The 15,472-nt window shown below is 54.0% G+C and overlaps 6 protein-coding genes across 6 annotated transcripts; 2 read left to right on the top strand and 4 right to left on the bottom strand.

Annotated features, from left to right (window-relative positions):
• Nucleotides 1-111: 111 nt before the first annotated feature.
• On the bottom strand, nucleotides 112-2,741 carry cbg-1-1 (Beta-glucosidase; the record flags this gene model as incomplete). The annotated part of the gene is made up of 3 exons (XM_032032070.1): nucleotides 112-2,023; nucleotides 2,084-2,538; nucleotides 2,604-2,741. 3 exons carry the CDS (start codon nucleotides 2,739-2,741, stop codon nucleotides 112-114), a joined length of 2,505 nt encoding a protein of 834 aa, XP_031893179.1.
• A 640-nt stretch (nucleotides 2,742-3,381) lies between these two features.
• CGGC5_v005104 (putative transcriptional regulatory protein) lies at nucleotides 3,382-5,949 on the bottom strand (the record flags this gene model as incomplete). Its single annotated transcript, XM_032032081.1, has 9 exons — nucleotides 3,382-3,778; nucleotides 3,833-4,007; nucleotides 4,063-4,439; nucleotides 4,492-4,512; nucleotides 4,564-4,684; nucleotides 4,743-4,776; nucleotides 4,833-5,625; nucleotides 5,684-5,744; nucleotides 5,811-5,949. 9 exons carry the CDS (start codon nucleotides 5,947-5,949, stop codon nucleotides 3,382-3,384), a joined length of 2,118 nt encoding a protein of 705 aa, XP_031893180.1.
• Nucleotides 5,950-7,003: 1,054 nt separating this feature from the next.
• On the bottom strand, nucleotides 7,004-8,734 carry fmqE-6 (MFS transporter fmqE; the record flags this gene model as incomplete). Its single annotated transcript, XM_032032094.1, has 4 exons — nucleotides 7,004-7,996; nucleotides 8,055-8,397; nucleotides 8,466-8,532; nucleotides 8,587-8,734. 4 exons carry the CDS (start codon nucleotides 8,732-8,734, stop codon nucleotides 7,004-7,006), a joined length of 1,551 nt encoding a protein of 516 aa, XP_031893316.1.
• An 851-nt stretch (nucleotides 8,735-9,585) lies between these two features.
• ausA-2 (Non-reducing polyketide synthase ausA) lies at nucleotides 9,586-11,214 on the bottom strand (the record flags this gene model as incomplete). Its single annotated transcript, XM_032032105.1, has 5 exons — nucleotides 9,586-10,137; nucleotides 10,231-10,526; nucleotides 10,601-10,843; nucleotides 10,909-10,979; nucleotides 11,210-11,214. The coding sequence occupies 5 exons, from the start codon at nucleotides 11,212-11,214 to the stop codon at nucleotides 9,586-9,588; spliced, it is 1,167 nt and encodes a 388-aa protein (XP_031893317.1).
• Nucleotides 11,215-11,261: 47 nt separating this feature from the next.
• Nucleotides 11,262-12,370, top strand: QDOI-3 (Quercetin 2,3-dioxygenase; the record flags this gene model as incomplete). Its single annotated transcript, XM_032032116.1, has 2 exons — nucleotides 11,262-11,564; nucleotides 11,624-12,370. 2 exons carry the CDS (start codon nucleotides 11,262-11,264, stop codon nucleotides 12,368-12,370), a joined length of 1,050 nt encoding a protein of 349 aa, XP_031893318.1.
• A 763-nt stretch (nucleotides 12,371-13,133) lies between these two features.
• CGGC5_v005108 (uncharacterized protein) lies at nucleotides 13,134-15,227 on the top strand (the record flags this gene model as incomplete). Its single annotated transcript, XM_032032127.1, has 1 exon — nucleotides 13,134-15,227. The coding sequence occupies one exon, from the start codon at nucleotides 13,134-13,136 to the stop codon at nucleotides 15,225-15,227; it is 2,094 nt and encodes a 697-aa protein (XP_031893319.1).
• Between the last annotated feature and the right edge of the window lie 245 nt (nucleotides 15,228-15,472).

Here is a 15,472-nt window from a genome sequence, read left to right on the forward strand (position 1 = left end):
CTAACTTGATAGATGATAATTGGAAAGCACCATGATTTCAGTCGCCAAGTATGCCACATGAACCCGAACGAAGTCTAGAATAGGAGGCGAATTTTGTATCCCTTGTCCCTTTTACAACCCGTTCCACACCGATTCCGCCGCAACCGAGATCTCGGCTCGGCGATCTCCAACAAGAACGCCATAGACCCCCTTTTCCAACCTCCAAGCCTTCTGCGCCTCGTCCCAGTAGCTGCAGGCGATTTTCAGATCAACCTCCAACGTCGTCACCGTAGACTCCCCCGGTTGCAGATCCACCTTCGTGAAAGCCTTCAACTCGCGCTCAGGTCTCCAGACGGAGGTCTCCTTCGCGGGACTGACGAACAGCTGCACAACCTCCTTGCCTGCGCGGGAGCCAGTGTTGGTGACCTTGACAGTCGCCTTCAGCTTGGCTACACCCGACTCCTCCGAGACGGTCGCGTCCAGGTCCGAGTACGCGAACGACGTGTACGACAAGCCGTAGCCGAAAGCCCACCGCGCCCGTGTTGCCGCGTTAGCGTGCCGGTAACCCACACCCAGGCCCTCCGCGTACTTCAGCGCGATGCTGCCGTCCTCGGTCTTGGTAGCCGGGAAGTCGCCGAAGCTGGGCACGTCCTCCAACGTCTTGAACCACGTGGTCGCGAGGCGTCCGCTGGGGTTCGTCTTGCCTGTCAAGATGTCCGCCGTCGCTTGCGCGCCCTCCTGTCCGGGGAAATGCGCGAGTAGAATGGCGTCGACGTCGTCGACCACGGCGCTGACGTCGATGGGGTTGCCGCAGTGTAGCACGAGGACGGTCTTCTTGGACGCGGCGGCAACGGCCTTGATTAGAGCGGCTTGGTTCTCTGGCATGCGGATGTCCTCTAGGTCGTAGCCCTCAGACTCGTACTGCTCGTTGCGGCCGGCGTAGACAATGCTAACATCTGATGTCTTCGCGAGCTCGACTGCCTCGGCGATGCCAGCCTCGTCGGAGCGGTACTCCTCGAAGCAAAGGGATGCGGCGTAGGGTGTGGGCTCTCCCCTTACTAGCGCGTCCCGCGACTTCATACTGAGCTTGATGTCGTAGGCTTGGCCCGCGTTCATGGCAAGTTGCACGCGTGTCTCGAGCTTGATGTGGTTGAAGATAAACTGCTCCGTTGCGATGTTGTTCTGCGGCCCGGAGAGAACCTCCTTGCCGTCCACTGTGAGGGAGTACTCTCCGGTAGTTCGGACCGCAAGCGTGTGCTCTCCGGTGCTCTCCGGTGTCAACTTGGTGGTGATCTCGAAGTGAGATCCCGGAACCTTGAGACCAGCCTTGAACTCGCCCAACATCCAGACATCTGCCTTCTCCTGGAACTCGGTCAAGATTGGCTCTGGAGTGTCATCGTTGAAATACTTGACATCGATACCGTGACGTCCGTCTTGCGCGGTAAGCTTTGATGCAGGCGCAAATGGAATGACGCGCCTCGTTCGCACACCAGCAGCATATTGCACCTTCTCTTCGGAGAAGGCCTTCTTCAGCAGCTCGAGAGGAGAGTGTCGGTACTGCGGCGTGCACGAAGCGCTGCCTCCGCCGGTGACAACAGGCGCACCGGCATACTCTCCAATCAACGCAACCTTGTTCGTCTTTGACGAATCCAAGGGAAGAGCTTCGTCGGTATTCTTCAGAAGAACGATGCCGCTTGCCGCAAGCTCCCGCGCGATCTGGTTGGTCTCATCGGTTATCTCAGACCTCTCCGGCCGTTCGCCGTGGACTGTCCTCGTGCGGTTGCGAAGCTCCAGCATCTTGAGAGCTCTGGCGTCGATCTCTGCTTCAGAAACCTTGCCAGACTTGACGGCCTCGACCAGCCGTCCGCCTCTAAACACCGGGAAAGGCATCTCGAGGTCCAGACCAGCCTTGACCGGCGCAACCACGTCGTGGACGGCGAACCAGTCGCTCATGACCATTCCGTCGAAACCCCATTCTTTGCGCAGAATCCGCTCGATTAATGGCTCGTGTTCGCTGCAAAATGTGCCGTCGACCTTGTTGTACCTGTCACAAACTTCCTGTTAGCATTGTGAAGATCTCTGTTGAGGGAAGAGAGGGCCATACGCAGTCATGATGCCAGCCGGATTTGACGTTCTCAGCAAATGCTGCCACGCCGCGAGGTAGACTTCCCTCAATCCGCGGCTATCAATCGACGCCTGCACATCGTAAAAGTGTCTCAGCGTCTCTGAATCGTTGCACACGAAATGCTTTGGGCAACATCCGAATCCATGCTTTTGAATGCCATTGGTGATGGCGCCAGCAAGCTGGCCAGAAAGCAGAGGGTCTTCGCTGAAGCACTCGAAATTGCGTCCGGCACGGGGATCGCGGTGAATGTTGATTGTCGGGCTCAGGACCATTTGCGCGCTCTTGAGACGGGCCTGGTTGGCGATCTCCTCACCCATGCGGCCCAGAAGCTCAGCATCCCATGTTGAGCCCAGGCAGGCCGTGTTGGGGAAGCATGCGGTCGTGAGATCGGCTGTGATTCCTGACGGGCGAACCCCAGCAATGGAGTCTGCGACCTGGAAGTGAGATAGTCAGTTTCCCTCTCTTGACACATTTTGAGACGTCATGAGAGCATGCTCACTCTGATGGGAGGAATGTTGAGGCGCGCAACACCTGCTGCTGTGGAGAAGTCACGACCTGAGAGAAGTGCGACCTTCTCTTCCAACGTCAGTTCGAAGAGGAGGGCTGTGAAGTCCCTCTCGTCAACTTGTGACCCCATCGTGAATTTGGAGAAAAATGTGGAAAAGTTGGAGTCAATTGAAGCTGGAGGGGTTCAATGCGGGCGTGGAAATGTTGTGATTGTGGTTGTGGTTGTGTTTCTGTTCGTGACGACTGGACTTCTCCTCAAGACGGACGGCACTTGGACCTTTAACAAGATGAAGTGTGCAAATTGCAATGTTTTGTCCCGCCACCAAAACATCGTGAAATCGGAGCTTCCAGCTAGCTACCCCATGTGACGATGCACCAGTCGGGGCCACAGCCCCCCGATGCCTCCGACATTCCGACCCCGGAACTTCCCCGCATGAGATCTCATCAGCAAAGACCCCCACATCCCGCCCCCGCTTCGGCTTTTCCGCCGGTTGCTGCTGTGTTGGGGGCATGATTCGGATGTCCAGCATCGTAGGAATCTCCGAGCGGGCCATTTACTACTTAAAGACAAAGACGTGTCCGCGTTCCTGCGCCTCACGGCAGTTGTGATGCTTGTGTCGGCATTGTTTGTTGACAAACACCAGAGTCGGAGGCAGCCTCTGTCACACGGCTTCCCTATTATTGGGGCAGATTTACACCGACGGGTGGAAGAAAGAAGAAGAACTGGATCCCGCAAGCAGCTCGTCATTAGGTCATATCTCTCGATTCTTTCACATGGTCCTTTGATCATCCAGCGCCATGAACAGCGAATTCGTCCCCTCGAAATCCGCAAACTGCATCGCAAATCCAAAGTCCATCTCATTGTCGAGGATGTTCAAGGGGCCCCAGTAATGGTTCAGTTGCAACATGGCATCCGCGGGTGGCATGGCTGGTATCATTGCCGCGGACGGTGTTGATGCCGAGAATTTCTTCTCCGCCTTCTCAATAGCTTTATGCAGAAGCTTGGCCGACCTCAGGGCCACTACGCACTCGTCCATGGTCTCGAGAATTTCTATGGCCATGCCGACGAGTTTAAGAAGAGGTTGCAGCTCTGACTCTACCGCCTCTTGAGTGACAAAAACCAGAATCATTGATGCCGCAAACACTGTGTACGTTGTATTGTAAAACCTTTGACGACTGTTAGCCAAGTCTACGTGATGCTCATGATGAGGGGACCCATACCACGTGCGGAAGAAATCATGATGTTGGTACGTCTGGTAGATGATTTCAATCGTTTGCTTGGCAGATTCAAGACACGTCTGAATGCCCTCGTGAGAACCCGGGATTGATGCGCGCTCTGCAGATGACGATGTGAGAAGAATCGACCCAAATAGGAGAATCTTCAAGTTGAGATAGCCTGCCACGCGAGTTAGCGGGTTGCCACGGGTGAAGATACATGGCAAACAGCTTACGCATAGTCAAAACAAGTCGTTGCCTCTTCATCCACTGAGCCTCCTTGGCGCTCTTCAGTGAACGCGGCTGAACCGTCCCTGTCGGCCGAATCGGCTCCGGGAGACTCTCAACCCACTTTTGCAAGTCTTGATCGATCTGATGCGCCAGCGTGACCGTCCTCGGCACCGTCGTTTCTGGCAAGTAGATTCCCAGGCAGATGCTTCTGATGACCTTTGAGTAGTCCACCATCGATTTGATGATGGCGCAAGATGGAGGATCCACGAGGTCTGAGCTAGATGAGTACTCGTTTTCTGTTTCACCAATAATTGGGAATTGTCGGTTGTGGTAGAGGTCGGCTCCTAATGTATCAGGTCTACCCATCGAGAAAGACATTTCGCTTTGTTTTAAGTCAGTAGTTGCCGTGATGATTCATGAGTTTGAAGTCTTACGTCTCTAATGAGTATAACCCCCTGAAACTTTGTCAGCATTCGAATTGTTTGCAGAGCATCGGTTCCTCTTACCACCACGTTCTCGTTTCTGCTCTCAGCTCTGCTGGATCTTTCTTGCATCCTGGGCCAGGTTCACGGTTGATACCCATTGCCAGTGCTGTTCTGACAGCGAGTCCAACGTACATATATGACCCTGATCGGCACTCATCAGCTCAAACAACGCAGACTCATCCACACATGAAATAACTCACAATGCGCGTTCAACTCATTTTGACAAACTTTCGCCTTCACAATTGTCAGCGTTTTCCTCACACAACCAGCTGGCATCCGAATCAACTCACCAAAAAGAAGTAGCACTGAACCATTTCCAGATCAGTCACCATTCCAAGTTGATCACACCGTCTCTTTGCCTCGTCAAAGAACCTTCTGCTCCATTGCAGGTTCTCGATCCCGTCAATGGGCTCATCTTCTCGTACGCCAATCAGGGCGCCAAGAGACAGGATGCTGTAATACAACGCAATGAAACTCGATGGTGTCCGCGCAGCTTCTTGGTTCGACCAAATCATCTCGCAGCGGTCGAAGAAGATTTTCTTATCGAGGATGGGATGCACGTAGTGTATGCTGGAAAAGAAACTTTGCAGAAAGTGCCGGCATTGTGGATAGTGCGTTACCGGCCTCGCAGACGACCTCTCCTCACCGGTGTGTGCTGGTCCTCCCTGGGGTTGGTCCGCTGCTGGCGATGAAAAGGCGGGATTGTGAAGATTTGAAAGCAAAGTTCCCGCATCGGAGTCCAAGTCGTTTGATACCACAGGCTCTTCACCGGTTCTCTGCACATGTGATAGAAGAGCGACTGACGATGAGCTTCCATAAAACTCCACGTTCCGAGTATGTCGGTTGACGCCGGAAACCTCTTGGCCAGCAGCATTTCTGGAGCGTGCATTTGACGGTGAGCCGACTGTCGTGCTTCGTGATGGCCGCCGTTGGAGGTTGCAGTCTGCCGGTGAGAAACCCTCGGCTATTTCGGGAATAGTTGCGGATACCGAGGCGTTGTCGTCTGTCGATTGAGCCTTCTGGCTCTGAGACTCTGCGAGAGCCGAGAGGCTCTTAACCTGTTCTTCAAGTTGTCTCACATACCTGTCGAGGATCAGCAAAGCTACCGTTATACTAGAAAGACTCCAGATGAGATACGTACTCTGGAGTGTAATGCCTCCTCGACATGTCTTGGCCTTTGTAGACACATGTTGCGCCGCGGTCTGAATTTTCACATTAGTCGCCACAACAAGTCGATTGCGGGATTAAAAATCGCGTAAAAAACTCACTCTTGCAATAGGTGCAAGGATACAGCTCATCGCACTTGTTCTTCTTCGCCCTGCAGAGATCGCACGCTCGAGCGGCCCGGGGTCGGCGGACCTTGATGCCAGAGTTCTGCGTCGTGCGCTGGGCCTCTGCGGAATCCATCCTCTGTAGCGGCTGAAAACAGCGAGAACTGCCCACCCGTGGGACTGCGCGTCGTACGTGAATGACTTCAGTATCGGAACACCCGTCTTTCGCTTGATAATCTGGGCCACTCTTCGATTCGCGAGTGTGGGAAGACGGGGGGTGCTACAGAGATTTGTGGTTGTATGCAGAAAGTGCAGAAGCTGTCGACGCCCGCCGCGCATCCGAAACACAGCTCTGCCGCAGGAACGTGGGAACGATCAATTCTCCACTTCCCCGCACAAGACAAGCGGCATAAGACGGCAAGACGATGCGGGGACGGCGTGTTGTGGGGTAAGGTTGCGATCGCGGAACCCTTCTTCAACGGAATTGCATGTGTGTTTATTGGTAAGCTTGGTCAGCTCCTCCTCAGGCCGGGGGCGGGCTTGACGGGCTTTGAAGTGGATGGCATGGGGGATCTGGCCGAGCCGTCTTGTTGAGTTGTTTGCTCAGCCTGCTTCAGTCACGAGGGGTCCGGTCATGCGCGAATAATGTTGAGCTGAATCGTGCGCGAAAAGGGGTGTTCATCCAACGCGTTCAGGGGCACCAACCATAACCCGTTGCAATATAGGGCAACTCAAGATTTTTGTCCTCTTCCCTTTTCCATATCAGATGAAATCCATGTTAGCAGTATCGATCTTCACTCTGAGATTCAATGCCAGAAACAAATGCGACCTTGAGCTCCTGGCCCGCTCTGGCAAACCCCTTGTTCCGCTTACTAAACCTCCATTAGAGACTAAGGAGAGTCATGGCCAACTCCACTCGCAGCCGGCAATTCCGGTTTGTTTACGTCGGCTTTGCCGCCGACGTTGCAGCCCGCGAGTAGGGCCGAAATCAAAAGTCCCCAATGTTACAAAGCGGACGATCTTTACGATCCAAGTCATATGCACGAGCAATCACAATGGAGAAAAGCTGATGGAGCTTGCAGCGAGACCCGCAAAAAGAGTTTCCAGCACTACCCAACGCAGTTTCGTAACTTTCGTAGCTAAAATGAACAAAAACAACTCAAAACAGGACCCCCTGTTTTCTACCCGCTTCACTTGGTATCCACCGGCCCCTCGTTGAACTGGTAACTCTCGAACTTGCGCGCCGAGATGCGCATGTCGAACATCTGGTCCAGCTCCTCAAACGTGCGGCCCTTGGTTCCTGGAACATCAAAGTAGAGAACCACCAACATGAGAACGCCCATAATGAAAAAGATCCACCCAATGTGACCGCCCATGTTGAGCTGATCGGTGTTGAAGAGGTACGGCAGGATGATGGTCCAGATGGTGCTGACGATGGAGGAGAAGGCCACGCCAATGCCAAGGGACTTGGCACGGAGCTTCGAGGCGGAGACCTCGCCTGCAACAGCCATGGATGCACCGACCGCAGGTCCGTAGGAGATAGATGTGAAAATGAGGGCCACACCGATGGTCAGGAGCGACGCGTTCGTCTTCGGGAATGCCGCGGCGATGCCCATGGTCAGGTACAAGCAGACGCACACAGTGATACCAAAGAACATCAGCGGGCGGTGGCGGAACCTCATCATCGAGAAGGCGTTGAGGATGGCAGAAACGAGACCAACAGCAATGCCGACCTGCACCAGCATGAGGACGGTGTGGCTGTCAAGGCCGGTCTGGTTAAGGAAGTAAGGGGCGTTGGACGAGAGAACGGCGCCGGTGACTTGCGGGATGTAGAAGCAGATGAGGATGATGCGAGTTCTGCGCCAGTTGGTTCCCTTGAAACAATCAACAAAGGAGGCCTTCTCGGCGGCAAGACGGCGTTCGGCTTCGACGTTCTCGATGATCTGGTTCAAGCGGGTGTCTATGTCTTCCGTGGCGCCGGAAAGTCGCTCCAGAGACCGGCGAGCCTTTTCGTGCTTGTTCTTGAGCACCAGCCACGTTGGTGATTCGGGCATGAATGGCAGGCCGAGAGCGAGAATTCCAGGGAAAGCCCAGGCCGCGGCGAAGACGACGCGGAAAGCTGACTTGTCCATGATCGCGGTTCGGGAGAAGCTGGATGAGATGGCGATGAGGAAGCCCAAGTTCTGTTCGTTGTTGGTTAGCATGGCTGTCAACTGGCGCCTGCTTGTGAAAAACACTTACCAGCATGATGGTGTTGACCGAGAGCGCAATGCCTCTGATAGGCAGAGGAGCAATCTCTGAGACATATGTCTGGGTGGTCGCGGTGAAAAGGCCAACTGAGAATCCAGTGACAATCTTGCCTCCCAGGAATTGAGATGGGGTCTCAGAGACGTAGCTGATCGCAATACCGCAAGCGGAAACGACGATCGCCATCGCCATGACCGCCCGACGACCGAACCAATCTTGAACGTATCCAGCAGTGAATGATCCAAAGAACATCATTGTGTTGTACATGGCGTTCCATGCTGACTGCCAGTACGCCGGAATGATCAGAGCTCCATTGACCTCAGACGCAAAGGTCATCCTGAAAACCCCTCATTGTTAGAAAGGCTCAATGAGTCTGGCGAAGCAGAGTTTGCGCTGTTAACTTACTGGAATGCCGGCATGGCCAAGCATACTGACAACGCCAGGTTCTCGAAACCAACCAGACAAGATCCAACTAAGTTGTCATTGTTAGAGTTGTCTGTCAACCGTGATCGGACGAACTACTTACTGTTGGCGTACAGAGTCCAAAGAGCGATCTTTGGATTCCGACGCAAACACTCCATCGGACTCATCTGGCGGTCGGCCTCCCGAAGGGCCTCTTCATTGTGCGTGACATCCACCTTGACGTCGTGAACCTCGTCGCGAGGAGAGTCCATCGTTCAGAGTCGTTCGCCTAGTAGGCGGCTTCGACCGCGTTGTCGTCGGGTGAGTAGTAACGCCGACCCGGTGTTGGTTCGCTTGTGCTTTACGTTCCTGCGCAATGCACAAAGGGTATTGGGGTATCTGTCAAGGATTGCTGTGAAGATCTGTGGTTCAGACGGAGCGTCGGCGACTGGACCTTCCGATGTGGTTGTTGACAGATCTAGATTGTCAGTCGATGGCAAGGTGTTGATGGGCTGATTGACCACGGAGGATTATATCAAAGTTCACCGACTCGACAAGCAGGTTCCTGCGACGCTGGCCGGGATCTATCCGGGCTCGCGGCCGGAAGTCCCGACTGCACCCCAGACTCTTCTCCAACGCTTAGGGTGGCGGGGTCCCCGGATGCTACTAGGCACTTTGGCCATCGGCACTTCAGATTGGGGCAAAGCTTGGTTCTGTCACGCTTGACACGTAACTGCGCAGGTGATCGCACACTTCCACCAGGCCGAAAAAATGGGCTTGTCGTGTCAAAATGCTGGGTCCTCAGCCACCCGCTACGCATTGCACCGAGAACATGCAGCACGGGACATCCGGGCAGGAGTTGCTTTGTATTCGCAAGCCCAAGCTGTCAATGCCAATTGACTTTCAATAACACTTCGGATGGCAGGAGCCAATCACGACACAAGACGGTGTGTTTTGCTAGCCCATGCGATCACGATGCTAGTGTAGAGGCTGGCTGACAACCACCAAGAGAAATTCTGTGTCTCACTCTCCGGATCTCCGAACCGGGTTGCTGGCACGAAGAACGCATGATGCAGCTAACTTATTTCGTATCAAACTAGCTCATGAATTGAATGCATTTGGATCATTTGATCAAGCTCTCAAGGAAGTCGAAGCCTTCGCGCTGGAGGTTCCAAGTCTGAGATCCGACCTTCATCTTGGCGGCAAAGGTATGTTCCTCGCCCGGAATTTCCCTCAAGTCAGATTTGACCCCCTTTTCTTGGAGAGTCTTAAACAGCGCCCTGCTTAGATCAATGGAGACCATTGTATCCGCTTGCCCGTGGACGATGAACGTCGGCGGGAAGGACGCGCTGATGTTTCTTATGGGGTCAACCTCGTCCCAATTATGGGATGGGACTATCGTGTTCATGACGTTGCCATTGGCGATTTGCGTCATGGCGAACGCCTGTCGTGGGTCGTCAAAGTTCGGAGGACCCGGGGCCTGTCCCTCGAGGGAAACGCCACCCAGAATAGGCACTGGGTCCTCATCAAACACTTTGTTTAGGAACTCCTCAGTCAGTCCTGAGGGAAGTCTAGCGGCGACATGTTCGAGCTTCTTTGTCCAAAACGGATCTGCGAAGTTGCTTGGGCCATACATGTCGTAAATTCCAGCGACGGGACGGGGAACCCCAAACCCCTGAGTTGGTTCATCTCGTCAGCGCCATGTGTCACTTCGCTAATCTGGAGACTTGTTCCCTCTGAAGTCTAGTTTCGGGCTGCATGAACTTACCAAGCTAAGCGAAAGTGTGCCGCCGGATGAAGTTCCAAACGCAAATACGTGGTTGGTGTCAATAGCATATGATCCTTCAGCTTGAGTGTCGACAGCCTTTTGCAGACTGCCATCGTACACCCAAGCAAGAAGGTCACGACAGTCCCTCATGGGTCCATCGAGCAATGAGACTTGGGGACAGAGCCGGTGATTAGGAGCCAAGACGATCCATCCTCTGCTGAGACAGTCATTTACTTGGTCTCTGTTGACCATCTTTGACGAGCCTAGCATGAAGGCGCCTCCATGGATGTTGATGACTATTGGCAAGGCCCACATTAGTCCGAAGAAACTCCTTTGGTGCTGCACAAGGCAGTCATGGGTCAGAACATACCAACCGGATGCGATGCCTTGGCCTCCGCCGGCGGGGGCAGGTAGACATCCACATCGATCTCTTGCTGACCTATGGTCTTGTAGACTGCGCGGAAGGGGGGCTGGGTCGTCATGGCTGCTGTCGTGCTTGGCTTCAATACGGGAATCTTTCTGCAAAGAGAAATCTCGGATACAAATCCAGTCTTAAAGTCCGGGGTAATAGTGCGGCGGGGACAACCTAGATAGCTGAACAAGAAATCGTCGCCTGTGGACCTTCGTGAGAATTCCCTCCGAGCCGGCATTCCGGGGTGTGGAGTTGTGGCAACTCACCCTCGAGACGGCGGATGTTCCGCGGGTGTTCCGGAAATCGTCGGGAATTCCGGGCATCCGCAGACGCCGCTCTGATATCCCGACGTTAGAGGCCAACAAGGCAATGTGGTCCCGGTGGGCGTCCCCTCATTATTTCGGCTCCAGCGCCGTTGCGAACGCGGGGAAACGCAGCTCTAAAAAGAGGCTCGACAAGCGCCCCAAAAGCACTCATCGACAACAATTGACCCCTCAACCCCTCATCCCCTCATCAACTCGTTCACACGTGCAATCAGCTTGCCGCCCCCTTGCACCCCACACTTACCTCATCCGCAAACAGGCATTCTTTCCCTGATTATTGGACACTACTGCCCAACATGAGCATTCCGGTCCACTCGACTCCCCCTGACGCCAGGACGACGTACATCATTGACCAGCTCGAGGGCGAGCGCGTCACGATCCCCGGCAGCAAGGGTGTTTTCAGAATTCTTGCATCTTCAAAACAGACAAACGGTGGTATCGCCGTCTTTTCCAGCGGAGCCGTCCTCTCCGATGCGCCTGGTTTCCACTGGCACGCGGAAGCTCACGACGTCTTCCTCGTTACCAAGGGTTACTTGAAGCTATGGAACGGCGACAAGTGCAGGATCATGGGTCCTGGTGACTTTGCCTATGTTCCCCCTGTAAGCCACACCCCCTCGAAATCCTTTCTGTGGAGAGATTGAATTCTAATATTTAACAGAAAGTTATTCACAACCCTGAGCTCCTGGGCCCTCACACGGAAACCTTGGGCTTGGTCGCCCCTGGTGACTGGGTAGACTTCTTCCGCTATGTCGGAGAGACATACAAGGGCGTCATCGTACCAGAAAACGACAACCGCGACCTTAAGAGCCTGTTGATTCCCAAGGTCATGGCCGCAAAGGATCGCTTTGATGTCCACTTTGAGCGCAACTACACGCCTCCCGAGGTCTCAGACTGGCAGGAGAGCGAAAACGTCCTCCCGGGACCTCTGGAGCCCTACTTCCTCCGTGCGAACACCGGCCCCAGATACATCCTCGGCGGCGTTCTGTCGCGCCCTTTCATCAATGCCTCGCAGTGCAGCGGCAAGTTCGCCATTACCAGCCTCGAGTCTTCTAAGCTGTACGAGAAGTCGCCTCTCTCAAGGTGGCTGACGTTCTCCACGGTGGACCACTGCTTCTGTGTCCAGGAGGGTGTGCTCAAGATCAAGCTGAAAGAGTCTGGAGAATGGACTGAGGTTCGCGAAGGACAGACTCTCTTGGTTTCTGCAGGACAGGCTTTTACGCTCGACTTTGGCACCCGCTTCGTAAGGGCTATTGTGTTTACAAACGGCCCTGGCATTGAGACCCTCATTGAGACGGCCGGTGAGGCATACTCAAGTTTTGTGCTGCCGGAGGAGAGCGCTGAGTGGAAGGAGGATCGCCTCTCGGAGGCGGCCAAGACTTTGGGCGTTCTTGCTGAGGCGGTGTAATCTCGCGGAGACACGTGAAAGCATTCGAGAATTGAGCATTTGAAGAATAATGCGCTTATATGAGGCTATTTTGTAGAACTTGCATTATGAATAGCAGACGTTTGAGCGGAATAAGAAGAATTTGTTAAAGTCAATTGCACCCTGGGTGCGTTGAAGGTACCTAGTGAGAAAGACGATGAGGTCTCAGGCCTGAAATAACACCTAACGAGCAATCTGCTGCTTCAGCAGCTTGAGGTTCGTTCGAAATTCTGCAAAGTCATTTGAGATGAAATTTCATAGCGCTTATTTCAAATGCTCTTATGAAGATTTGGTTTTCTCTACCCGGTTTGTTTTTTCATTATTTTTTCATGTTCTAGAAAGGGAGATTCTTATTAACAAGCTTCAAGATGTCAACAGATATGCTGCCTTTTGGCCTCATTGGTGCAAATTTCTTCGGATCAGCATGAGTATTGCATGAGTATTGCATGAGTTACAAACGATGCATTGAAGAATCTCATGAATGTGCTTTCGGGCAAATTGAGTGAGTGAGCCTATGAATGCACTGAGAGAATGTAGCCGGCCGGTGCCAGTTGTGGGGCCAGCAAGGGAGAGAAAAAAGCCATCAGGGTCACGTGTTCTGGCACTGTCAGCGCGTGACAAATTTCCACTTGGCGCCCGGCGCCAACGACCAAACCGCGTCTCACCCGGACGACAAGCCAGCCCAACCAAAAACCTTTCAACAAACGACGAAGGCCTTCATTTTTCATCAGAGCACCCACAAAAAATGACAGACTCATCAGACGAATCCGCCACCGAGGGCGTCGGCCTCGTGCAGAACGATGCCTCCGACTCGGAAAACTCCGTCGACTCTGAGGTCGAAGACCAGGGCACCGGCTTCCTCGACGTCGAGGCTTCCGAATCAGGCGACAGCGACTCCGAGTCCAGCGACGACTCATCTGATGAGGAATCAGACTACGACGACATCCTCGGCGCAGGCAGCAGCCGCAAGACGCAACCCAAGGTCGTTTTTACCCAGTTCAAGAAGCTACCTATCGAGTTGCGCCATCGCATCTGGCAGTACTTCTGTCCTGATCTTGATCGGTCACCGCGCGTTCTTTCTTTCCAGATGGTCTGTTCGCCGACGCAAGATGTCATTTGGGAAAGCGCGACCCTGGATAACCAGATCCGGGCGGTGGACGCGATGCTAGGTCTTCACCAGGAAAGTCGCGAGATCGCGCTCAAGGCATTCCCAGACACGCTAGCCATTCGCGAAGGTCGCCGGATCGTGCACTTCAACAAGGAGCGCGACATTGTGCACATCAACGGCCACAGGAAGGAGTGGGCTCACAACGCCGTCATCCCAGGATTTTCAGAAAACGTCCTCCACCTCGCTGCAGACATCGACTTCCTCCAACTAAAGGAGATGCAGACTCTCGCATCCTTTCCCGAGGTGATCAACTTTTACAAATTCGAGTGGCACAATGAGGGACGTCCCCCAAAGAAGCTGCGATGGTGCGCTTCGGACAAGATTCACCGTTACGAGCTCCAGCAGCTACAGCGAGAGTGCCGGATTGGCGAAGACCTGCACTTTGTGTACTGCTGGCCTGATGTCGACAAGCACCCGGAATTTGCCGCGAAACACGCATCTGAGCAGTTTGCGGCCATGGACGGGTTGGACGAACTCGGCGACGAACTCCGGGAGACGATCCTGGAAGGAGACCTTGATCTCGAAGCCGAGACTGTCGGGGAGTGGGATGTCATGTTTGAGCAGCTCTGCGATATCAAGTACTGGCGAATGACATGCTTCGGTTGGGACGCCGCGGACAGGTTTCCCGCATTTTTGACAAAGCACGGCGATGCACGCGAGTACGACCCCAATGAAGATGAAGAAGGCGACGAAGTAGGGGAATCCTCGGAAGAAGACGACTCGGATCAGAATGAGTACGAGAGCGACGGTATCGACGACGCCACCATCGATGAAGAGTCTGTAAATGAGGACCCGGACGTGGATGACCTTGAGATCGACGGCAGCCAGGAAAGCGAAGACGATGAGGATGGTGGCGCTTCTGACTTTGGCGGGTTCTCTCCGCTGAGAGACGAGGACGGCGGCAGCATGCTGGTCGACGGCGATGCTTCAGCGGCACAATTTTCAAGTCCCGAGCCGGAGGCTGCGGGAGACCGCCCGCGTGGGCGAGGCGGTAGGCCTTTGGTGGTACTGGATGACGATGATGAGGAGGAAGAGACCGAGGGACAAGATTCGCAACCTCCAGCCAGAAGGCGACAACGTGAATTCATCCAGATCGATTCCGAGATTGACGATGAAGACGACGAGGAGGAACAGCCTGCCCAGAGCACAACCCGGCGCCGACGTGTGGTCGTATCCGACGATGAGGATGAAGATGAGGAGGACGAGGGGGAAAGGCCTGCGCGACCGGTTGGGCGACGCGCTCGGGTACTACCATCGGACGACGAGGAAGAAGATGAAGACGATGGTGGCGCTGAAGTTGGGAATGACAAGGCCAAGGCTGAGTCAGACGAGGAAGACGAACCGTCAAGAGCAAAGAAGCCGCTTTCGCTCGCTGAGAAGCTCCAACGCAACCGCCAACAAAACCCGATATCCGACGAGTCTGAAGAAGAGGAAAGCTCGGAGGAGGATGCGCCGCCAAAGAAGATGTCGCTTGCCGAGAAGCTCATGGCTCATCGTCGCAAGAACCCCATCGAATCCGAGTCGGAACCTGAGACGGAAGGCACTATTGGCGTTGACGATACCGACGACGAGGAGGATGAAGAAGAGGACGAGGATGAGGAGAGCGGCATGTTCATGAACATGGCTGAGGAGGGCGAATCTGGCGACGAGCAGGATGAGGATGATTACTAGACGCAGGGAAGCGATTCTTTCTCGGGCTTATTAACGTCTGCATGTACGATCGGATGTAACAAAAACGCTTCCTTAAATATTTTTAATTCCACGAAGATCACATTTCCAACTTCATGGCAAACCAGAACAGGCGCAACCGGAAACCACAGAATCGCCTCAGTCTCTTTTTAATAGAAATTCACCAGTTAAGGTCACCAGGCAAAAGTCCTAAATTCAAATGTAGCAAATCATCGCGAGCAGGTGCA

Source organism: Colletotrichum fructicola (genome assembly GCF_000319635.2).
Source record: "Colletotrichum fructicola Nara gc5 chromosome Unknown KSG_Nara_v1_contig03, whole genome shotgun sequence".
NCBI lineage: Eukaryota > Fungi > Ascomycota > Sordariomycetes > Glomerellales > Glomerellaceae > Colletotrichum > Colletotrichum fructicola.